Raw genomic sequence first — 24,413 nt, 5'->3', positions numbered from 1 at the left:
CATGGGCTTCATTCCTATGGTACCAGATGTCACATCAATGACATGTTCCACTGATGCTGCTCCCAATGTTCACCATTCTCTCCTGCTGCTCTGCTCAGCCACATACAATAGTTCTCCACTGACCTTAGGGCCTTGAGCACTCATATGGCCAATGTCTGGCCTGTGAGCTAGGGTGCTTTATTTATTTATTTTAAAATTTTTTTTTAACGTTTATTTTATTTTTTTTTTTTGAGACAGAGAGAGACAGAGCATGAACAGGAGAGGGGCAGAGAGAGAGAGGGAGACACAGAATCTGAAACAGGCTGCAGGCTCTGAGAGGCCAGCACAGAGCCCGACGCGGGGCTCGAACTCACGGACTGTGAGATCATGACCTGAGCCAAAGTCAGACGCTTAACTGACCGAGCCACCCAGGCACCCCTAGGGTGCTTTATTTAAAAAAAAAAAAAAAAAAAAGAAATCTTTTTAATGTTTATTTCTTTTTAAGAGAGAGGGAGACAGACAGAGAGACAGAGTGCTAGTGGGGGAGGCTCAGAGAGAGAGAGGAAGACCCAGAATCTAAAGCAGGTTCTAGGCTCTGAGCTATCAGCCCAGAGCCTGATGCAGGCTCGAACTCACAAACTGTGAGATCATGACCTGAGCCAAAGTCAGATGCCCAACCAACTAAGCCACCCAGGCACCCCACTGGGTGCTTGAAATTCAGACATATCATAGAGTGGGGAGCAGGAATTGTGATATTTTCCATTTAAAGACATCACTCTTGGGGCACCTGCGTGGCTTAGTTTGTTGAGCGTCTGACTTTGGCTCAGGTCATGATCTCACAGTTCGTGAGCCCGAGTGCCACACTGGGCTCTGTGTTAACAGCTCAGAGCCTGGGGCCTGCTTCGGATTCTGTGTCTCCCTCTGTCTCTCTGTCTCTCTCAGTAACAAATAAACATTAAAAAAAAATGTAAAAAAATAAAATAAAATAAAATAAAATAAAATAAAATAAAATAAAATAAAGACATCATTCTTCCAACCTCAAGTAATCAAAATACATACAGCTCTTTGAAGGAATCCTTCCTAAGAAAGCAGAAAGAACATAGGTAAGAAATTTGAAGATAATATGTGTTATTTGATGCAGGTGACAAAACTCATGACAACACCCCATGCTCTTTAACTTTCTTCCTTAGAATTCAGAAGTGAGATGGTAGTCATGGGGATGTACGTTATTATGTGTGTATTTGGAAAAATATAGTCTAAGTTTTTCTGACAGAACACAGAGTCTGATTTGGCTGATTAATTTGACAGTAAATATTGGTTTTGCCAGTTATGTAACACGATAGACACTTTCCACACTTTTCATATAATAAACAAGATACAGTTTGAAGGTTTTGATGAAAATATATTTAAAGCAGAACAGAAGTATTTTATCAAAAATACTGTACTGACAAAGGTGTATCAAAATGAACAGTATTTTGATTCACCCAACCAATTTTGAGAATATTAGGTTAAACAAGATACCTCTAAAAAAAAAACAAAAAACAGGTCTACTTAATAATCAATTGATCAGACTTGATAAAGACTTTTTGTTATACCTCTCAGTAAATGAGTAAGTGAATGACTAATGATGAGATTAAACCTTTCATAAGCCAAAATGTTTCTAATTCCTTTTTAAAAAAGTTTTCATTTAAACTCTAGTTAACATACAGTGTAATATTAGTTGCAGGTGTACAATATAGTGATTCAACAATTCCATACATCACCCAGTGCTCATCACAAGTGCACTCCTTAATCCTCATCACCTATTGCCCCCATCTGCCTCAGCCCCTCTGGTAACCATCAGTTTGTTCTCTATAGTTAAGAGTCTGTTTCCGGGTTTGTCCTTCTTTTTCCCCTTTGCTTGTTTTCTTTCTTAAATTCCACATGAGTGAAATCGTATGGTATTTATCTTTCTCTGACTGACTTATTTCACTTAGCATTAGATCAAAGAGTATAATTAGATCCAAGAGTATAATTTCCTCCTTTCTTTTGCATTTATGTAAGAATTTCTGGGCTTAAATTTATAAAAACAGGGGCGCCTGGGTGGCTCAGTAGGTTGGGCGGCCGACTTCGGCTCAGGTCATGATCTCGCGGTCCGTGAGTTCGAGCCCCGCGTCAGGCTCTGTGCTGACAGCTCAAAGCCTGGAGCCTGTTTCGGATTCTGTGTCTCCCTCTCTCTGACCCTCCCCCGTTCATGCTCTGTCTCTCTCTGTCTCAAAAATAAATACACGTTAAAAAAAAATTAAAAAAAAATTTATAAAAACGGAAAATAGGAACAGAATTGAGGACTCTCATTTTTGTCAACAATATTCACCTGTGGTTACATGAACAAATTGAGGCAGGGGAGACTCATTCATCTCACCAAGATAAACATTTCTAATAAACTTGTACTCTTTTTACTTAATTATTTATAAAAATGTATAATGCATTTGTTGTTTGTTGTGTACTAAATTACTATAACCTAAAACTTACTGAAAGGAGCACCTGGGTGGTTCAGTCAGTTAAGTGTTCAACTTCAGCTCAGGTCATGATCTCGTGTTCTGTGGGTTCAAGCCCCACGTTGGGCTCTGTGCTGACAGCTCAGAGCCTGGATCCTGCTTTGAATTCTGTGTCTCCCTCCCCCTCTCTTTGCCCCTCCCCCACTCAAGCTCTGTCTCTCTCAAAAATAAACAAACACTAAAAAAACAAAACTTAGGGGCGCCTGGGTGGCTCAGTCGGTTGAGCGTCCGACTTCGGCTCAGGTCACGATCTCGCGGTCCGTGAGTTCGAGCCCCGCGTCAGGCTCTGGGCTGATGGCTCAGAGCCTGGAGCCTGCTTCTGATTCTGTGTCTCCCTCTCTCTCTGCCTCTCCCCCGTTCATGCTCTGTCTCTCTCTGTCTCAAAAATAAATAAATGTTAAAAAAAAAAAAATTAAAAAAAAAAAAACAAAAAACAAAACTTAGTGAAATAAGAAATATGTAACACCCACAATCTTATAAATGCTACATATATTCTTCTTTTGTATAAATTAACCTTTCTTAAAAAGAGCAAAAATATCCCTAGAGCTTTATGGTCAAAGTAAATTGAAAAGTCTTAAATTTCTATTTTTATACCTTTTTTTTGTTGCCAAGAAATTTGCCAGTGTGATAAAATAAAAAGACTTTTTAAAAAAGCATACATTAAGTTAGAATAAAACAATGTGAGGCAAGTGTAAAAGAAATCCAAGTTGGAGGAAAAGGAAGGATTTACAATTTCTATGAAATGGGCGTCTGGGTGGCTCAGCTGGTTAAGCATGTGACTCCTGGTTTTGGCTCAGGTCATGATCTCATGGTTTGTGAGTTCAAGCCCCACACCAACCTCGGTGCTGACAGCAAGGAGCCCACTTGAGATTCTCTCTCTCCTCTCTCTTTGCCCCTCCCCGAGTGCACGTGCTGTCTCTCTCAAAATAAATAAACTTAAAAAAATAAATAAAAAACTTCAACAAAAGCATTCTTTAAAATGTAATTTTTTAAAATGTTTATTTATTTTTGACAGAGGGAGACAGAGCACGAGTAGGGGAGGGGCAGAGAGAAAGGGAGACACAGAATCCGAAACAGGCTCCAGGCTCTGAGCTGTCAGCACAGAGCATGATGTGGGGCTCAAACCCACGAACTGTGAGATCATGACCTGAGCCAAAGTCAGAAGCTCAACTGACTGAACCACCCAGGTGCCCCAAAAGCATTCTTTAAATGGCTGATGAAAGCATATTGCTAAGGTATTTAGATTCCACAGGCTACATTTTAAAAAGTGATGTAACCATTTTATTTTTAAATGTTAATATTTATAATTCTCTGGAAGTTACATCCCTGAAACTATAAATAGCATTTTGTCTTTTCTTTTTAAAATAGTTGACTCATATTGAACATATGTAGCACTTAGAAGGCTCTATGCTAAATACATTTCTTTTTTTTTTTAATTTTTAAAATTTATTTTCTTTTTCTTTTTCTTTTTTTTAAATCTACATCCAAGTTGGTCAGCATAGTGTACATTTCTTATTTCATATATTTCACTTAATAAATCGAGTTATAGTAATTTAGTATACAGTTAATCGACACAATGAATGCATTATGATTTTTGATAAGCTTAAAAACTTGGGATGAAAAGTTTTAGATGTCAACATGTGTTGAGGGGGTTCACAGTGTTGCAAATTTATTTAGTCCAAATGCCCAGTATCAAATATATGGCTTTTCACCATAGACTCCTAACATTTCAGCTTCACCTTCTAGCTTCTGGCACTTAAAGCCCCAAACCCAAAGAACTACTCAATGTCACAATTTCGTGCTTCTGCTTAGTTTTCCAAAGGGATCAAAATCCTATTAGATGCCCTGTGATATGAAGTCAAGTCCCTATGCATATTAGTGGATGAAAGGTTTGGAAAAGCGCTAAATAAAGGAAACTGTTTATGGGGCTCCTATATGGCTCAGTTGGTTAAATGCCTGACTCCTGATTTCAGCTCAGGTTATGATCTCACAGTTCGTGAGATGGAGCCCTGCAATGGGCTCCGTGCTGACAGTGCGGAGCCTGCTTGGGATTCTCTCTCCCTCTGCCCCTCCCCCACTCTCTCTCTCATTCTCCCCTTCTCTCTCAAAAATAAACTTAAAAAAATTTTTTTAATTAAAAAAAAAGTAACTTGTTTAAATTTGTTTCTCCAAATCTAGAACTGTTAGTAGTCTGTGAAATTAATGTTCCATCGAACACCTTTCCAGCAAAGTGCCCAGCAAAATCTTAAGATCTAGTTTAAAAGTCAAATCTTGGGGTACCTGGGTGGCTCGGTCAGTCTTGACTCTTGATTTTGGCTCAGGTCATGGATCTGGGTTGTGGGATCAAGACCCATGTCGAGCTCTGCACTGGGCATGGAGTCTGCTTGGGATTCTCCCTCTCCCTTCTGCCCTTCCCCACTCCCCTCTCTCTCAAAATAAACTTTAACAAAGTAAGTAAATAAAACCCGATTAAAAAAAAAGTCAAATCTTTAAAGCCTTCAAACTTCACCTGAGAGGCATCCTTTCTCCAGTATTCCCACAGGTTTTGCAGCCCTCAACATGGCTGTGCAATTACTAGTTTTCCACCTACTCCCCATTAGGCTGCATGACAAAGGTCCAGTACCATGATGGTTCCTGGCTCCCAGCAGGAGCTCACAATGATTGAACCAACAACCAAAGGAAAGCTGGAAGTGCAGGAAAGGAGTGGACAATGGACAGATTTCTACTTCAGATGACTGGGCTACAGGAAATATTCACAAGGAATAGAAGATTGGCAGAAACAAGTGAGAGTCCATTTTGGACATGTGGGATATAAAAGTGGAAACGTCCAGTAGGCAGGTGGAAATATGGATCTGAATCTTGGAAGAGAGATCTGGAGATTTAGAGAATCTTATTTTATAGGTGGTAGATGAAGCCATGAAATAAACAATGACATGACCCAGGAAAACATGACTGAGCAGAAAGAGCAGAGAATGGAGTAACCTGAGGAACACCCATTATCTAAAAAGTGTGCAAAGAAAGCTTCTCAAGCCAAAACACTAGGATTCCCCTTGATTCCCCCACTCTCCCGCCACCCCCCAAATCCATCTGGCCCATCACTGAGCCCTGTCACCTCTCCCTTTGGGAGCTGTACCAAACCCATCTCCTTCTCTCTGTCTCCACTACCACCAACCCTACTCTAGACCCCTGCGAAAGCCTTAACTGCATCCACTCTTGTGCACGCCACCCCAAGCATTCTCCACATAGCACCAGAAAGGCCCTTAAAAAATAAATCACGCTGGGGTGACTCAGTCGGTTAAGAATCTGACTTCAGCTCCAGTCATGATCTCACAGTTCATGAGTTCAAGTCCTGCGTTGGGCTCTCTGCGGTCAACGTGGGGCCCTCTTCCGATTCTCTGTCCCCCTCTCTCCCTGTGCCCCTCCCCTGCTCATCCTCTCTCTCAAAAATTAACATAATAAAAAACAACAAGTCACACTTCTTAAAATCCTAACTGCTCCCCACTGCACTTGATCTAGTCGTCCTCACCTACCTCTCATACTAGCTGCCTAGTGCCATGTGGCTCCAGCCACACTGACCTCCTTTCTGTTCTTCAGGCAAGCTCAGAAGGTTGCTGTCTCAGAGACTGTGCTGGTGGTTTTCTCTAACTGGAATGTTCTTTTCTGAGACTTTCAGCTGACTGATGACCTCCTGTCAATCAGGTCCAAATAAAGACGAAGCATCTTATCTAAAGTTGCTCCTAGGTAAGTCACCAGTATCACATTACTCTCTTAATTTTTTATTAGCATAACTAATATTACAAAAATTAATTTTTAAAATTATCAATCTCTTTCTCCATGAAGGCGGGAGTTTTAACTTGCCTGTTCACTGCTATATTCCTCTGGCCCACAGTAGGCACTCAAGTACTTGTTGCATGAATTAATAAGGAAAGCAAGAGACTCAGAAAAAAACCAGAAAGCTGGAAAGAGAACCAGAAGAAAGTAGAAGCTAAGAGAAGAGTCTTGGGAAGGAGGAAGTCAAAAAGAATGATGACTAAGAAGCCACTGAATTTGGCAATTCCATCTTTGGTGCCATTTAAGGGGGGTAACTTCGGAAAAGTAGAAGAGGTAAAAGGCAGATTACAATGGGCTCATGAGTAAATGGGAAGTTCAAGGGGAAAGGGGAAAGGGCAAAGGGAAGGAAAAAGATGGAATACTATTTTGAGGGTGAGAAAAGACAAAAGCAAGGAGAATAACTGCCCATGTTTTCACGCTGAAGGGAAGGACCTGGTGGGAAAGGGGATACTGAAGATAAAAAAGGAAAGAGTGCCAGGACAAGGTCCTGGATGTTATAGGAAGAAATAGGATCCTAAAGCCACATTAGTCATCTTTTCTCTAAAACTATCCCACATGATTTACAGCACAATGTCTGTTTTACATTCAGAAATATCTACTCCCTGTAAGTAATTTGTTATCTGCATAATTCTAGCATTAGTTTGCTCTACCAAATTATTATTAAAATTTTGTAAGTCTTTCTTAACTCTTAGAAGGTACACACTGGGGTGTCTGCAAGTAGAGAGCCATATGGTATGCACATAGTGCTCTCATCCAGTTCAGAGAACAAAGGTTTTAAGAGAGACAGAAAGACAGAGATAGATGGATGGATGGATGGGTGGAAACAGGAGAGAAAGAGTGTGTGTGGAAATGATAAAGCAAATGGAGCACAACAGTGATAATGGGCAGAACATAAGTAAAGGGTGTAGAGAGGTCTTTTGCACCATTTGTGTCGTGGCTCAGTTGGTTAAGCGTCAACTCTTGATTTTGGATCAGATCACAATCTCACGGTTCATGAGATCGAGCCCTGCACTGGGCTCTGTGACAACCGTGTGGAGCCGGCTTGGGATTCTCTCTCCCTCTCTGCCCCTCCCCCGTTTGTGCTCACTTGCGCGCGCTCTCTCTCTCTCTCTCTCAAAATAAATTAATAGTAAACGTCAAAAAAGCATTCAAATTATGTACAAATAAAAAGTTTCACACCTAAACTAAGCAGGGAAGGCAACTGCCCCAAATGGCTGGCATGCAACTGTCAAACTTCTCTACAGACTTTCACAACTACTGAAGGAATAAGCAGCAAAAGTGTAACAATGATGGATAAAGGGATGAGGCAGAAACCTTTACAGCCTTTTACTAAAAGAAAATGTTCAAGCTAATGTATAAGACTATTCTCATCACAGAATGAATGCTTGTATCAAGTGGTTGGGTAATTCCCTATAATCTAGCATACCCAATAAAAAGAAGTCAATCCTGTCATTAGAAAACAATCTGGTTTTTAATACACAGACAGTATAAAGAAAACCTAATAGCTGTTCCTTGACAAGTAGAATAGAAAAAAGTCTGAAGCACTGTTTCTGAACCATCCTTAACAGAATAAGCAGATAGTGGTTAAGCCTGCTGTTGCAGGACTTCCTAAGAAAGGAAAAAAACCTGAAGGCAAAATCTATCTGATCCCTTTTCTGTTTTACAAAGGGTTTGCTGATGATGGTAACTCTGGCTGTGAAACAGCTGCCTAACAATACTACAGTATATCTGGAAAAAAAGAACTGATCATATTCCCAATGTAAGGGACATTAATTAGATCAAGTACACATAATAGAACTGTCAAAGATAACAATGACCAAGAGGCACCTTCTCCTCTCCATCTCTCTGTGAAAAGCTGTGCTCTCTCTCCAAACCAAAGTCCTATCCAAGCAAGGACACTCTCCTCTCTGAACCGAAGGAGCCATTAGAAGGGAAAACACTGTTTTTTTCCTTAGTGATACTGATCTTCCATTACTAGGACCCCATCGAGGCTGAAGAGCTCAGCTAGAATCAGTTGTGGACTAAAGTGAAAAGGGTCCCCCCTTCCTAGTAGGGAGGTGGAAGAGCACTTCCACTCTGAAGTTTAAACTCATGAAATCCAGGGGTCAAGGTTTAATGTGATAAGACATCAACATAACATGGCACATCTGATCCCAAAGGAATGACTGACAAGCCAGATTCAAGTTCTAACACTCAGAATTATTTCTCTTCAAACAGCAGGCCTAATTTCTTTTCAGTAAATCAGGACTAAAAATAACATACAGGATCCAAGTTCTTTCTCTCACTACGAATGTACTTTCTACAGGGTGTTCGAGGCAACTATTTTGAGTATAAAACTAGGATTTTTATGAGCTTTCATTGTTTACTTAAATTGGAATGACTACCAACTACTCTTAAAGGCTTTTCCTTAAAACAAGAGTCGTTAGTAAAGGTGGCTCATGAAATTAAGCCATTTTGCTTTTTGAGATTAGTGCATAAGACCATAGATTACTGAGTAAAGTACTATGAAATTTAGTATCAGTCACTCAACAAACACAGGCTGAGGGCCTAAGACATGTACAGGACTCTGAGCCAAACCCCTCCCTGCCTGCCTCCCAGGGCTTACAGTCTAGTTAGCAAGACATGACCTAAAGTAGCACCACTATGTGCTAAAAATAAAGAGTGGAGATACGTTTTGTAAATGTTTGGACAAAGAAGAATCTGATTGTGAGTTAGGATGGTCTGAAACTAGCTCTAAAGAAGAGGAAGATGAGCTGAAGAATGAGAGGATTCTTAGAGGGGAGAAGGGTCCTGTAGGCAGCAGCTTTTCTGTTTAAGAAATATTTTCACATCTGTACTCACTTGAGTCTTATAAGAATCCTGGAGGTTAAGAAACTAAACACATCCACAATTTACAGACAGGAAAAGGGAGGTCAGAAGACTGGACTAATCTTGATACAATAAGCAATGAAATGTCCAGCAGCCCAGTGTAGGAGAGAATAAGGAAAAGAATTTAACCAGAGCATAGGAGCCACAGCATTTAGAGAGGAAGAAAGACTAATGACCTAAAGACTAGAGAAAAGTACAGCAATAGCCTAGCTGAGAGGTAACAAAGGCACAACTTTTAAAAACACACAGAACAAACTCGATTTTAAACACTTGTTTTAAACTTTAAGTTACCAAGAAAACAACAACAAAAATCACCTCTTAATTGTCTTCCTTTCATAAATCAGTTTCAGGGAGGTAAACCTCTAACCAACAAATTCCTTAATATTACCAAAGATTTTAAATAGGCTTATTAAAATAAAACGGGAATTGTGAACAATATTGCTGGAATCACAAGTTCACAAATTTCTGGATTGCCTAAATACGCAATATTGTCTTGCAACTCACGAGCAGTATGATGCCTTTTATTTCGATTTCCCAAGATTTTTGGATTTTTCCGTTCAGAACAGTTTGATTTAGACAACTGAAGGCCGACTTATTTCCATATGTAAGCCCCGACTCTTCAAAGAGCAAGAACCCTATAAACATTCTCAGAATAAATGAGGTCACTATCAGAGGCAACACTTTGCCAGTCTGTTCCCCCCAAAAGTTATCAAAATCTCAGAATCGAGTTTGGAAGAACCACCTTTCAGCTACCGTTCACCAGCCTTCCCAGCCGGGGCCTTAATGTGAGTAAGGTCCTTACGGTCATGTTTTCCCAAAGTAATGCCACAGTGCCATTTCCCGCAGATGACAACCTCTCAGTCCCTGCCATGTCAGCCTCCCCCGAGCCAGACCCGAGGATTTGTGGGCACTGGGGAAGTCTCCAAGCGGCCGGGCGGCGTCAGGGGCAGTCAGTGGCTGCTCCCCACGCCCTACTCACCGCGACAGGGCGGCCGTGCTCGGGCCCGTCGGTGGCGTCGAGGCGCGGGGCCGAGGCCGGCGCGGCGGGCACCGGGGCGGCGGCGGACGCCGGGACGGGGGCGGAGGCCGGGGCCGGGGCGGGCGGCTGCCGGTGCTTGCCGGCGCGCTTGGCTTTGGCCTGGATGCAGCGCTGGTGCAGGGCGAAGGTGTGCTGGCGCTCGAGCTCCAGGCGCTCGGGCGACACGGCCTCGTAGCGGGCCTCGCAGGTGCTGTGGTGGCGCCGGCACAGCTCGATGCGCCGGCGGAGGCGCTCCATGACCGCGCTGTGCCGCGGCAGCGCGAACTCCGCCATGGGGCAGGTGGGCAGCACCATGGGCCGCGGGCTGCACGGGCCGGGCCCGGGGCGGGCCTCTCGGAGCCGGCTGGCACTGCGGGCTCCGTTCCCCGCCGGCGGCCCGGCCGCCTTACGGCCGCGCCATGGCCCCACGGGCTGCGGAGCGGGCTCGCGCGCGGCGGCGGGTCTTTCTCCGGCCCCGCTCGGCCCGACCCGGGCCGGCGCTCGCTGCCCACCTCAGGCTTCGGCCTGTCCCCGCCGCCCCGGCCCCATTGTTTTCCGCGCCGCCGCCGCCGCCGCCATCTTAAAATTGTTTTCAGGGCCCTCGGAAGAGGGCGGGGCCCCGGCAGGCGACCCCGGCGTCACGGCTGATGAACAGACACTGTGGCCAATCAGAGCAGGAAGAGCGGGCCGCCCGAGGGGCGGGGGCTAGCACGCAAGAGGCGCGCTGGGGCTCCCGAACGAGTTTAAAAGGAACTCTCAAGTGAGGGGCGGAGGGAAGCCCCTGGGCGGGCCTCAGTGCTGGGCACCGAGCCAAGTATGACCGACAGGAGCCGGTCCTAAACACCACCCCTAGCCCTCAGGCCCTTCCGGGCCCGCGGAGAAAAGGGGCAGTCCGCGAGGCGTAACTGCCTGACCCAGACGCCTGCCAGGCACTGCAGCGCTTCACCATTTTCTTCTCCTACAGCCTTGTTGAATTGTTTTGATGAACTCTAAAGTAGCCACGCTTTTTCAACGTCAGCTGTTTTTCGACGCATTGCTTACATCCGGCCTCATAATTGGTCAGAATTGTCCACGAGTGTGCTGTGCTGGAAGAGCTTTCTTCTAGCACCATTACGAATCACGGGGACTGTCAATTTCCACTTAATATAAAAGTTTGAACAAGTTTCAAAAGTCCTACTTAAAAACAAACAAAAAAAACCCCAGGGACCCTGGCCTGACAGTTAAAGGATGATGGCTTAGGTAAAATTGAGTCACTCAAATAATCCAACCAGGGACAATTACGTTCTAGTATTATAACTAGTAGGCATACGGGGTGAGAGACTGGGGGTAAAAACAGGAGCAATGACTCAGTACTAAAATCGGTATTAAGGGGCACCCAACTAACTCAGTGGGGCCAGCGACTCCTGATCCTGGGGCTGTGAGTTCCAGCCCCATGTTGGGTGTGGGATTACTGAAAAATAAACCTTAAAAACAAAACAAAACAAAAAACAACAAAAAACACGGAAAACTAGCTACTAAGCCTGCGTTGGCTCAAGACATACTAAGAAGTTATTAAGGGCACCCTAACTGCTAAAAAGTTAAACAGGAGGCGCCAGGAGGCTGTTAGTGGAGAGGCACCACCAACTGGTCAAACATTTGTTACAGTAACGTTTTACTAGGGCCCACAAAAATGTTTTATTTTAAAATCAGGAGAAAAAAATTCTTATTCAAGTAGTATTTTATACAAATGCAGTTAAAAAAAACACAAAGTGGCCCAAGACAAAAGCGTCTAGAGTTCATGAAAGCCATATCATGGACCTGCCTTTTTTTTTTTTTTTTTTAAACCAGTCTTCAAACATACATTTTCTGATAGGAGAGATAATAGTAACTAAGAGTACTACATTCTGTGTACTTCTCTTCCAGTAAGTAACCCAAAAGCCTAAAGGCACATTTTAAAGCAGTTTTGACCCAACTTTCAGAAACATCCTTCAAATACGTAAGAATATGTAAAAGACAGAATCTGCTTCTGAACAAATTCTCTAAAAAGTTCAAGGAGTCCAATAAATCTTAAAGAATATTATCTACAAATTACTGCCCCCCCTTTCCTGCTATCCCTGTTATATATACAACAGAAACTACTGACCCCCAATCCAGCAGAAAAAGAAGGCAAAGTCTACACTGGTGAGATGAATTACTCAATTGTCCATATTTTCTGCAGTAAAACACTTGAATTGACAGTTACCATGAAGAAGTTCAGTCAAAAGCAGACACTTAACACAGGCCTTTAATGTAACACCATTTAGTGACGTGACAACTTGAGGAAAATGCAGAGAATATTTTGTGGGTAAGAGAAATTGAGGAATACATCCGACGGAGTGGGTATTTTACAACAATTTGACAAATAGCCAGCATGTTAAATTATAATGTAAGTGCTTTTGAAGAGCTAAACACTGCTGGTCGTTCATTAATGTGTCAGACATTTAATTAGAAGGCTGCACCTTCAACAAAGAGTGAAAAAGAGAACCAAGAAAAGGCTTTTTTTTTCTTTCTTTCTTTTTGGACAAACTTTGCTAAATAATCCTGGAAAGGCAAACGAACACTAATTTATACTTGCCATTAGCTGGAAGAAACTGTTAAGTGAGACACGAGACGGAGCGTCAGAGAGTGAGGAAGGCAGATTTCTGGAAATGCAATGATCCCACACATTTGCTTCAAGGAGAAACCTACAGACATATTTTCAGGTCTTGCTAAGTAACTGTTTATTTGCACTCAATACATTTGGGAAAGTCTGCTACATAGCTACGGTCACTGTGACCACAGAACAATAGATGAAAAGGATAAAGCACTGAACAGCAAGAAAAATTCATCCCACCCTCCTAAGAATTTCAGTGAACCAGTAAAAAATTTAAGATAAACAAAATAAACAGATACAGCCTTCATCTCTTACGAATATACTTCCTCCCCGAATCTCCCCAATATAAACACTTTGGAGTGTTTATATATATTCAGTGCAAGAAACAGTATCATCGGTACATTTGAAACACCTCTGAAGAAAGAATAAAGCTAAAACAATTCTGAATACATTTCAGTGTGGTGTAATAATGATATCACACTATAGTGATGGGGGGAGAGGCTCCGATAGCACCCATCTGCATTCCACATGAAAAAAACAAATCTAAGATCACTTTTTTAAAAATTCTACAAGCCACATTAAAAAAAAAAATTGCTTAAACAGGACTGCTTTATCATGTAATTTAAGACACAAATGTTACATGAACTGCAAATGAAGACTTAAAAAAGGTTAGCAGCTACGAAAAATCAGGTAAATCATGCTATATGTCACTCCTCCCATAAATACTTTTAGCCTGTGTTCAATTACAGTCAATTCTGAATTGGCTTGCCTCTGGCTTAGACTTCTCAAGCCTTTACACAGAGTGAAAGAAATGGATAAAAATGAAAGACAGTATTCTATTCTGTACTTTGACCCCGGAAAGGTGCGGGTCTGCTTAGAAAAGGAAGAAGAAACATACACTTAATCACATAAAGCTTAACACTATGCGGAGCTTTATAATCATTTTCAGCAACGGACTGCAAGCTGCGCTGTGAAGAAAATGCATAGCAGAGGAGAAAGCTGGGAACTGGGGAAAACAGGGAAGGAAACAGTGTCAACACAGTGGAAGAAGTGACGAAACATCTGCATCTACTTGGGAGCTCCCATACCCTGGGAGCATTCCTTAAAAAGCCACCTGCTCCAGAAGGCTGGAGCCCAGACTCTCCCAGTTTGGGAAGCATGACCGCCCGAGTGCCACACTATGCCACCTCCTCCACCGACTGCAAAGCTGTCTGGGAACTGGGCTGTTCCAAGGGCAACAGAACACACGCACTTTATGGTCTAAACCAACAAGAGGAAAAGTTTCTTCTTTCTGTATGTCTATTTTTAATACAACTGAAACAGAACCCTTCTATAAATTTGGGCTGCCATCCAATCCATCTCCTCAATTTCCTTAGGAGGAATTGAGTGATGGAAGCAAGCAAAACAAGATTATAACCACAAACTACTACACTTTAAACATGATTATCAATTTTAAGGGACAGACACACTTGAAGGTTTCTTAATACCAAACTTAGAAAACAAATTTGGTGATAAAAACTGCAATTCATCCCCCTAGCACTTCTAAAAGTTGGTGTTACTTCTGCATGGACAGATTAATATATTAAATTAAGCCAAGATTTTTAAAGACTGGCAAAGTTCTACCACTCTATTTTAAAAAACAAAGATGTTTCAAAACAAAACAAAACAAAACAAAATACAAGTTAGTTGCTTCATGTTACGTTTCACAACCATTAATGTTAAATGCTTTCTTTCTACAGAAACAGGGTCCTTTAGGTCACAACTGCAATTATTTACTGCTTAGATGTTTAAAATTACACGGGCTAGTGTTCGACTGGAACCTGTTGATGGTGACGTCTGGAGGTTTTCTGAGTTTCAACCTAAGGTGTGCCAGGGTCCTCTCCTAGGACCACACTTGCAGGGGAAGGGGAGGGAGAGGAAATCACAGATCAAGTTCTTTAAGATTGTTTCACTCTCTTCGCGGCTTTCTGTTTCTTGGTGATCTGTTCAAAATTTCATCCTCCTGTTAGATGAAAAAATAACAAATTCACTGTAAGTAGCATACTTTATAAACAAGTAAAACTTCACCAAGTTTTCAAGATTTGTCAGGCTGAGTGAGGGTAACCCATCTGAGGAAAGAAGAGAAGAAAAATCTTTCGAAGAAAGTGCACCAAGAACAAGTGTCTCAGAGGCGGTGGGGTTATGTGCGTTCTAATTTAATCTGTACTGTTTTCTACAGACAGGCACTTTCCTCAATCTAACTCCTAAACATTTTCTTTAAAAAGGACCAGATGCCATGCTTTCCCCACATTATCCTGTTCGATCCTGAATAATCTACTGGCCTGTGGGCACATTAGCCCCACTTTGAGGCTTCTCTGAGAAAGACGGGATATAAGAGGATGGAAGACTATCCCAGCAGTCCCACACGACACTCCAGATGACAAGCCCAGGGCCTCATTCTACTCTATGGAGCGACTTCTTATATTGTGAGGAAGACTGGTGGATATAAAATACGTATGTGAGACTCGTCCCTACCTGAAAGAAGAGCATTTAGTTGAAACTCTGCATTCTACTTGAGACAGACTACGGCCATAGAAAATATAAACAGCATTGACCTTTATCGACGGAGGGGCAGAGGTGCAGAAGCTAGAATGGAAACTGGGTAAGGTTTTCCAGCAAAGAGCAAACTGAAACAGAGATATGCTTGGAAAAGGGCCCTAAGAAAGGTGTAGACAATTCTCTTTCCCACGTACCTCTTACCAATTCACCCAAAATCTGGACCCGGAAGCCCAGTGAGTTCTCAGACCTTCCTCTCCTATCACCTGGCTAGAGCCACCATATCTTGCCTGCATTATCACAGCAGCCTCCTAACTGTTCTCACTGATTCTCCCATCTGCAGAAAACACAGCAGCCAGAGTATTCAGATCCTGTCACTCCTGTGCCCTAAAGCCGGCAATGGCTGCCCATTTCACAAGAAGGAAAAGCCAAGCTCACATTATGGCTTGGGAGGTCCCACTTAATCTAGAGCCTTCCCCACCCCAACCCCCCACCCCCCCAATGGCCGCACTGGTCCTCTAGACTACTACTTCAGGCCACTGTACTGGCTGTTCTCTCTGCCAGGAATGCTCTTCCCAAGGACATCTCCACGGCAAAGTCCTGTATCTCTTTTAAGTCTGCTCCAGTGTCACTCTTCCATGAGGCCTACCATCCCTAACATTGCAACCCATCTCACCTCCGGTACTTCTAATACCCTTTCCTTTCCTACTTTTATTTTTTAGGCCCTATAGTTTCCTAACATACTATTCATTCATTTCCTTATAATGCCTCTTGCTTATTGGCTATTTCTTCCTACTGGAATTTATGCTCCCCAAAGGCAGGGTATTTTTGTTTCTGTCTTGTTCATTGGCAATGTGCAGCACATGATGGGCACTCCAGAAATATTTGTTGAATGGATGAATCCATGAGTAACAGGGATAAAAATTTTAGAATACAATTATTTGCTCAAAAAATACTTTTTCTTCCCTCCTAACCACTAGACCCCTAGTGAAGGAAATACTTTTTAAGGGCACAGCAAGGAGAGAGGAGACAGATGTGTTACATTAATAACCTGAAGTTACCATCTTAAAAACACTGTATTGGTTTTCCCCTAAAACCTTCTGCTTATTCCAGAAAACCATTTGTAGCACAGAAAAATACTTCCGAAATTCAGATATAGTTTAAAATTAACCAATAAAATGTGTACCTGTCCTAAGAATTCCACTTTTATAAAACTAATTCTAACACATTTTTTTAATTGCCACAGCAAATGAAAATTACCCTATGAAAGTACTCCCTCTCTAGGGGCACCTGGGGCTCAGTCAGTTGAGCATCCAACTTCGGCTCAGGTCATGATCTCACGGTCCGGGAGTTTGAGCCCCACGTCGGGCTCTGTGCTGACAGCTCAGAGCCTGGAGCCTGCTTCAGATTCTGTGTCTCCCTCTCTTTGCCCACCACCTCACACTCTGTCTCTTTCTCTCTCAAAAAATGAACATTTAAAAAACCTTTTTAAAAATGCCCCCTCTAGGGAAATGTACTTTCACTTGAGTTGCTTGAGATATAAACTGTACTTTTCCTTCGTATTACCTCTGCTTTAGGTTTTCTATCCTCCTCCTCTTGACTGACAGTGCCACCATCTTCTTCAGCATCACTTTTCTGCTTCTCTTCTAAGACAGAAATCAAAAGTACAACAAACTGAGCGAAACCTTATATTTGTTTTTGGTAATTAGACCATTAGCATTAGAACATGCTTCAACATTCAAAAGCAATCTTTATTGTTTGAAAACACCTTAGGGTCTTAGCTTAAAGCAGATATTCTGGGGCCTACTTCTTACCAAGTTTTTCTTCACCTTCCTCCTCCTCGTCTCCCTTGTCCTTTTCCTCTTCCTTCTCTTCTTCTTCCTCCTTCACATCTGGTTGAGGGGCATCAGTTTTCTTATATTCCACAGGACTTGACTGTTTCTGAAATATTCCCCCAAAATGCAACAATTTTGCTTACGCTTTTATGTTAACACCTACAAACTAAGTTCTATACGAGGCTATATAATGGGGTAAGGAAATAAAAATGAGTTAAGATATATAGGGGTGCCTGGGTGGCTCAGTCAGTTAAGCATCCAACTCCTGACTTCGGCTCAGGTCATGATCTCCCAGTTCGTGAGACTGAACCCTGCATTGGGCAGTGTGCTGACAGGGCAGAGCCTGCTTGGGATTCTCTTTCTCCTCTCTCTGCCCCCCTCCTCCAAAATAAGTAGATACACTTAAAAAAAAAAAAAAAAAAGTTTAAAAATGAGGTAAGATGTAATTCCTGCCCTGAGAGTTTTCTCTTCAGTGAGCATGTGTGCAGGTCAAGGGCAGAAGAAACAGTAAGAACAAAGGGTGAGAACAAAGAACGAAACATACCCAGTGCAAGGTGAAACATAATCCTCGTTTAATAGAAGTAGAGCACTTAAACAGAATTTTCTTGTCCTTTTTTTTTTTTCTGGAGTGCACACAACAAAGACTAAACAAGAAAAACTAAAAATAAGGCTGGATTACTCCCAAATGTATTTTGGGGGGGGAGGTAGGGATGCTGAAGGAAGAATGCATAATGAAAAAAATAAAAGACTGAATTGTAAAGTATATGAAAACAGCTATCCTAGGAAGAAAAGCTGGTTTGGGCCCAGATGGCTGGTTCTATACCTAAGTTGTTGTGTTTTCTGTTTTTGTTTTCCAGAAAGCTGCTGCCAAATATTATGGAAGGGCAATATTGCAGGCTTAAGTACTTACTAGAAACTGAAGGGCTATAAATCCTCCTCCCATCTGGGCACAATAAATGGCCACTGAGAGTAGTGAGTAAGGTTCCAGGTGTGGCCCACTCATTACTGATCTCAGGCAACAGATCTTAGTTATATTTAATATGAGTTCTTTCTAAAAGTGACTAAAAAAAGAAAAACTCATACCTTTCCAGAGCAGCAGAAGAGGATAACAAGAAACACAGGCAGAGCTACTGTCAGGATGTAGACTACCCAGAGCCACGGGCGCTCCTCGGCCGCCTCAATCATCTGCCCCACCACACCTGGCTGAGAAACAGGATGAGACGGAGCTCAGGTCCTTGTTTTTGACACCAAATACATAGGTGGCACCGTTTTGCTGTTTAACCTCTGTATGGCATTACTCCCTTGTCAAAGGGTTTGAGCCAAGACAGTCATACAACATAAAAAGGAAATAAGAGAAAGTCTCCATTTTCCCCGCTTTTACCATCAAGGCGGTTTCCCTTGCACAGGTGTGAAAGCAGGTTTCTTAATCACCCGCCAGAGGCCCCCTTAACCTCACCGCCAGTGAATGAATGATTTCTTGATCTCAATTATCTCTGGCTCTCGCACTCACAGCTTGGCCATATGGCCAATTGTGTGAAAATTCCATATATTGGTAAACCATGATTCAACATTTAAGAGTGCATTAAAATATATCCTAGGGGGCACCTGGGTGGCTCAAGTGGGTTAATTGTCTGACTCTTGATTTCGGCTGAGGTCGTGATCTCACAGTTCATGGGATCGAGCCCTGCGTCAGGCTCTGCGTGGACAGCACAGAGCCTGCTTGGGACTCTCTCTCCACCCCTCCCAACATGTGGTCACATGCTCTCTTTCTCTCTCTTAAACATTAAAGACAAAAATGTTTAATTAAATACACACATACCCTAAATGGCAAATTTTGTTAAATATGCTTTAACAGGGGCGCCTGGGTGGCGCAGTCGGTTAAGCGTCCGACTTCAGCCAGGTCACGATCTCGCGGTCCGTGAGTTCGAGCCCCGCGTCAGGCTCTGGGCTGATGGCTCGGAGCCTGGAGCCTGTTTCCCATTCTGTGTCTCCCTCTCTCTCTGCCCCTCCCCCGTTCATGTTCTGTCTCTCTCTGTCCCCAAAATAAATAAAAAACGTTGAAAAAAAAAATTAAAAAAAAAAAAAATGCTTTAACAAAGTAAAAAAAAAAATTACCCTACACATAACACAAATAGGGAATCTGAAGCCATCATGTCAGACTGGTGAAATCATGTCCAAACACCTGGTATTTTGTTTTTAGCAGGCATACAGTCACACATTTTATGCCACTATTCCCAAATAAGGTAAAAGACAAATTCTAGAAGATAGCCTGTCACAAAAGAAACAATTTGTTACTTGCAATAACAGACATAAATGCGTAAGAAACAAGTAAGCACAAACCTCAGCAGCTCCGTCGGCAGCTTTCTTCAGGCCCCATCCATCATTGGCCCAATCATCAACTACTCTTCGATCACCGCAAATAATAAAGTTGTCAAAAAAAATGTCTGAGGTCATGGACCACAGCTCCAAACCAATAGCGCTAAAAGGAGTCATTTTGAAAGGTTCCAGATCTTCAAAGAAGTCTGGATTTGGTATTTTCCGAGGCTTCCAGATTCCCTTAGGAAAAATTTTAAAAAATCACTTCAGATAATGAACAACACAAACTTATGGTGAACCTAAATAAGAACTAAGATGAATTCTGCATGATCAATGAAGGCCAAGTGCTGACTTTGTAAAACTCAACTGAGCAACAGGAAGAAAACAATAAATGCTTCTGACGCCTCTAAGATGTCTGGATTCCAACTACTTTCAATTTCTAACATCATCCATGACCTTGATCCAAACCAACACCTCGCTCTGCCTGGCACATTCCAACAGACTCTTATCAATAAACAGCCTTGAACAAGTACCAACTTGTCTAGTAGTGATTTAAAATGTACATGACCTTCAACCAGCAATTTTACTTCTTGATAACTAGCTAGAGAAATGGTTACCACATACACCAGACATGTTCAAGGATGATTACTGCAGAAAGGATGCCGAAAGCAAAAATGGCAATCCACCTAAATGGCCATCCACAGAACAGCTAAAGGCACTTTTAATTAAAGGGCAATTTTAATTTATCTTATTGCTTGACTGCACAATTAAAAATACACTTACAAACGGAAAAGTACACACACAGTGTATGCACAAAGACAGAGACCTATGCCTTACATTTTAAAGGGAACCAAGTGGAAATTAACAATGACAAATCATCTGACTAGGACAGAAACAGCAAGACAGACCAGGGTCTAAGTGGTTACATGTTTGTAGTGAAGTTGCAGCTTTATAACATCACTAGCTCTATTCTGAGCATTTTATTTGCATCTCACAGTCTTTTCACAGCTGAAATACTAGGTAAAGCAATGACCGGACTCAGGGTCAGCCCCTTCCCATGTCAGGGCTCTATCCACCCCATTCCATGGATTGCTGGTTTGGATCCAGTGGCTGCAACACCCCCACCACACAACATAAGGGTGCCCAAATCACAAGTTTTCCATTTTTCTTTTCCTTTTTTAAACACAAGTTACAAAGCAATTAGGAAAGCTCTTCCTTCCAGTTTCTAGGTTTATTTTTTTCAACACTTAACATACAAACTCTCTCTCAATTCGGCAGTTTGTTCTTAATTCAATAGTCTGAATACAGTGATCCACCTTAAGGCCTCACTACAAACAAAACTTCTATCCAAACAAACAGATCAGTGAGGCAACTCAACCATCAAGAGGCACAAACCTGGTAGTTAGGATTGTCAATCATGGGAGGCTTCCATTTGCCTTTATAATTAGGGTTGTCAATCATAGGTCGCTGCCAGAGACCACACCCAGGGGCTGACTCACACTTAGGGTTGGCAATCTGAGGAGCCTCCCATTCTCCATCCATATCTTCATCCCTGTGGAGAGACAAATTACAAATGGATCCTGTGATGCAGGACTGATGGCCACGCCAGGGTTCCCCTGAAATCCTGCAGAAATTCTTTCACGGTGTCATACTATGATGACACTGGAGTACCATCTTGTTTCTGCATTTCCAGTAACATGACAGTCACGTTAAAAAAGACAAACATGGGGGTGCCTGAGTGGCTCAGTCGGTTAAGTGTCCGACTTTGGCTCAGGTCATGATCTCACGGTTCTTGAGTTCGAGTCCCGCATCAGGCTCTGGGCTGACAGCTCAGAGCCTGGAGCCTGCTTCAGATTCTGTGTCTCCCTCTGTCTGCCCCTCCATTGCTTGCACTCTGTCACATTGTCTCAAAAATAAATAAACATTAAAAAAAAAAGACAAATATGAGGATGCCTGGGTGGCTCAGTCAGTTAAGTGTCCAACTTCGGCTCAGGTCATGATCTCTCAGTGCATGAGTTTGAGCCCTGTGTCGGGTTCTGTGCTAACAGCTCAGACTGGAGCTTGCTTCAGGTTCTGTGTCTCCCTCTCTCTGTCCCTCCCCTACTCACACTGTCTCTCTCTCTCTCTCTCTCTTAAAAAAAAAAAAAAAAAAAAAAAAGGCAAACACAAAATTAAATTTGTTGAGCTGTACACTTAAGTTAGACACTTGGCTATATTTAATTATTAATTTTTACTTCAGTAAAAAAGCAAGTAATTTAAAAAATTAACTGAAGCTCTTACCAATCCTCCGGCTTCTCTGCATCTGGATCAGGTACATATTCGGGCTCATCATCTAACCAGCCTTCAGGTTTTGTAGCTTCTTCATCTGCAATCTTAGCAGGGGCATCTTCATCCCTTGAACACAAAGGAAAAGGCTAGTTATGACAGCACTGACCAGGGAATCATAATATGATCCCACTTGTGAATCTGAAACAGGGCAATCTAAAATACTGAAGTCTTGCTTAACCTCAAAATTTTAAATAATTCCTTCTAGACAATATCTGTAACTTATTCATCTGATAATGGTCTAGTATTCAAAATACAGAGAGAGCTCTTACAACTCAGTAATAAAGAGACAACCCAATTTAAACAATGGCAAAGGATGTAAATAGACATTTCTCCAAAGATACACAATTGGCCAATAAGCACATGAAAAGATAATTTAACATCGTTAGCCATCAGAGAAATTCAAATCAAAACCATAATAAAATATCACTTCACATCCACTAGGTTGGCTGTGAGAAAAATGATGGATAAAAACAAGTGTTGGCAAGGACGTGGAGACACCAGAACTCCCATACGTCACTGGTAGGAAAGTAAATTAGTACACCCACTTTGGAAAAGTTCGGCCGTTTCTCAAAAAGTTAAACGCATAGTCATCATATGACCCAGCGATTCCACTCCAAGAGAAATGAAAACGTGGAACCACCCAAAAACCTATATATGACTGTTCATAGCAACATTATTCATAACCATTTCCAAAAAACAGAAACAAGCTAAACATCAGTCAACTAAAGAACGGATGAATAAAGTGTGTCGTTATCCACACAATGGAGTATTCATCAGACAGAACAAGGAACAAAGTACTGACACGTGCTTCAACATGGATGAACCTTGAAAACATTATGATGAAAACATTATGAAAAAAGCCAGACACAAAGGGTCGCATATTGTATATAGTATGCTATGTCCAGAATAGGTTAATCCAGAGACAGAAAGTAGATTAGTCATTGCCAAGGAGCTGGTGGAAGGAAGAAACAGGAAGTAACTGCTTAATGGGTATGGGTTTCTTTTTGGATGATACAAATGTTCTGGAATTAGACCGTGGTGGCAGTGGTTGCACAATACTGTGAATATACTAAATTGCTGAATTGTACAAATTAAGAGGATGGATTTTAGTATGTGAATTATAATTCAATTACTCTGAAAATAAAAGTTCATCAAGAAGAACCTAATTTCAGAGTTTTATGCGGTTACTGTATAACAGTGCCACTTCAGCTGATAAAACAAAGACATCTTCTATCCTTGGTCACAATTACGGCTTCTTTTTTGAATAATGCTTATTTTAAATGAATGGCATGAGAACTTGTATAATATTCAGCTGGCCCCATGGGGCGCCTGGGTGGCGCAGTCGGTTAAGCGTCCGACTTCAGCCAGGTCACGATCTCGCGGTCCGTGAGTTTGAGCCCCGCGTCAGGCTCTGGGCTGATGGCTCAGAGCCTGGAGCCTGTTTCCGATTCTGTGTCTCCCTCTCTCTGCCCCTCCCCCGTTCATGCTCTGTCTCTCTCTGTCCCAAAAAAAAATTAAAAAAAAAAAAACGTTGAAAAAAAAAAAATTAAAAAAAAAAATATATATTCAGCTGGCCCTTTTAATTAAGCCAAACATTCACACTCCCACCCCTAAAATAAAACAGCTAGGTAGGCGGAGTCCAGACCTAATGTTCACGAATATACAAACTTAGCATTTACACTAGCACAGCATAAAAGTTCAGGTACCCATACTTTAAGGGAGGAAAAACATGAGCTAGAATTTAACTCCTCTTTGTTCACTTCCTGACGTTTCTGAAAGTCACTGTATCCAAGTTCAAACATGGCCACACACACAAGTCTAACCCTGCCTGTTTTCACTCTCCATTACTCTCCTGTTTTACACTGCATGAAAAGCTCCACACTATATACTCCAGTTCGCTCACACGTGTCAAGCTCACTCCTGCTCCCCCACTACTACACACACTGTTCTTCCTCAACTGGGAATATCATTTCTGATCATCACCACTGGGTTGATGCCTACCCCACTTTCAAGTCTCAGTTTGACCTGCCCTGCTTCAAGAAGCCACCCCTGGATCAGGTAGACCCGGTGCTCTGGTCACCTGCTGACACCTACTGCTAGATCACTTGCCACCTGCAGGCCGACTTCACCTGCCTGTCTCATGGCTGAAACTGGAGCTTTGTGGGCAGCTAGTATCCCCACGGTTTTGTTCCACTGCCCAAAGCAGAGCAGACATGTCTTGAGTGAGATTTAAATGGGAAAAGGTTATTTTTCAAGTTAAAATTTAACATTTCAAGACTTTTAGATGTGAATTAATAGAAGTGCTGGAAAGGCCAGGCCAGAAGAGGTTCTGCTATAAACCAACCATGTTACCACAAACTCTTTCATCAATTTCAGCATTTTGTGGCTTATGAAATGGTGTCAGGCAATCCAGACGATCACTATGGCCCCATTGCAGCTACAGTGGTCTACGTTTCTCCTACCATTTAGACAGCATCACAGATTATTGAAATTATGAGATCTTAGCCAACATTCGGTTGTTTAGGCCACGTGGAATGTATGAAATGCTGCACTCC

At 42.2% G+C, this 24,413-nt stretch overlaps 2 protein-coding genes across 5 annotated transcripts in view; both read right to left on the bottom strand.

Annotated features, from left to right (window-relative positions):
• Positions 1-10,833, bottom strand: part of MAML1 (mastermind like transcriptional coactivator 1) — a 43,727-nt gene extending 32,894 nt beyond the window's left edge. The window contains exon 1 of the mRNA XM_058739464.1: positions 10,195-10,833. Within this exon, the coding sequence (XP_058595447.1) occupies positions 10,195-10,548 (354 nt within the window). The 5' untranslated portion in view covers positions 10,549-10,833. The remainder of the gene's footprint in view (positions 1-10,194) is intronic.
• A 1,645-nt stretch (positions 10,834-12,478) lies between these two features.
• Positions 12,479-24,413, bottom strand: part of CANX (calnexin) — a 34,775-nt gene continuing 22,840 nt past the window's right edge. For 3 of the 4 annotated variants that reach the window (XM_058739484.1, XM_058739476.1, XM_058739493.1), the window contains 6 exons: positions 21,811-21,924; positions 20,926-21,082; positions 19,555-19,770; positions 18,298-18,417; positions 17,194-17,320; positions 16,868-17,025 (listed from right to left, as the gene is read on the bottom strand). In XM_058739484.1, coding sequence (XP_058595467.1) covers positions 16,883-17,025; positions 17,194-17,320; positions 18,298-18,417; positions 19,555-19,770; positions 20,926-21,082; positions 21,811-21,924 — 877 coding nt within the window. In that variant the 3' untranslated portion in view covers positions 16,868-16,882. Of the gene's footprint in view, positions 14,847-16,867; positions 17,026-17,193; positions 17,321-18,297; positions 18,418-19,554; positions 19,771-20,925; positions 21,083-21,810; positions 21,925-24,413 lie in introns of those variants that run through there. The other variant, XM_058739498.1, reaches the window with a different exon arrangement.

This window comes from Neofelis nebulosa, chromosome 1 (assembly GCF_028018385.1).
Source record: "Neofelis nebulosa isolate mNeoNeb1 chromosome 1, mNeoNeb1.pri, whole genome shotgun sequence".
Lineage (NCBI taxonomy): Eukaryota > Metazoa > Chordata > Mammalia > Carnivora > Felidae > Neofelis > Neofelis nebulosa.
The sequence above is the reverse complement of the archived record's forward strand: the minus strand, read 5'-3'. Positions and strand labels throughout refer to the sequence as shown.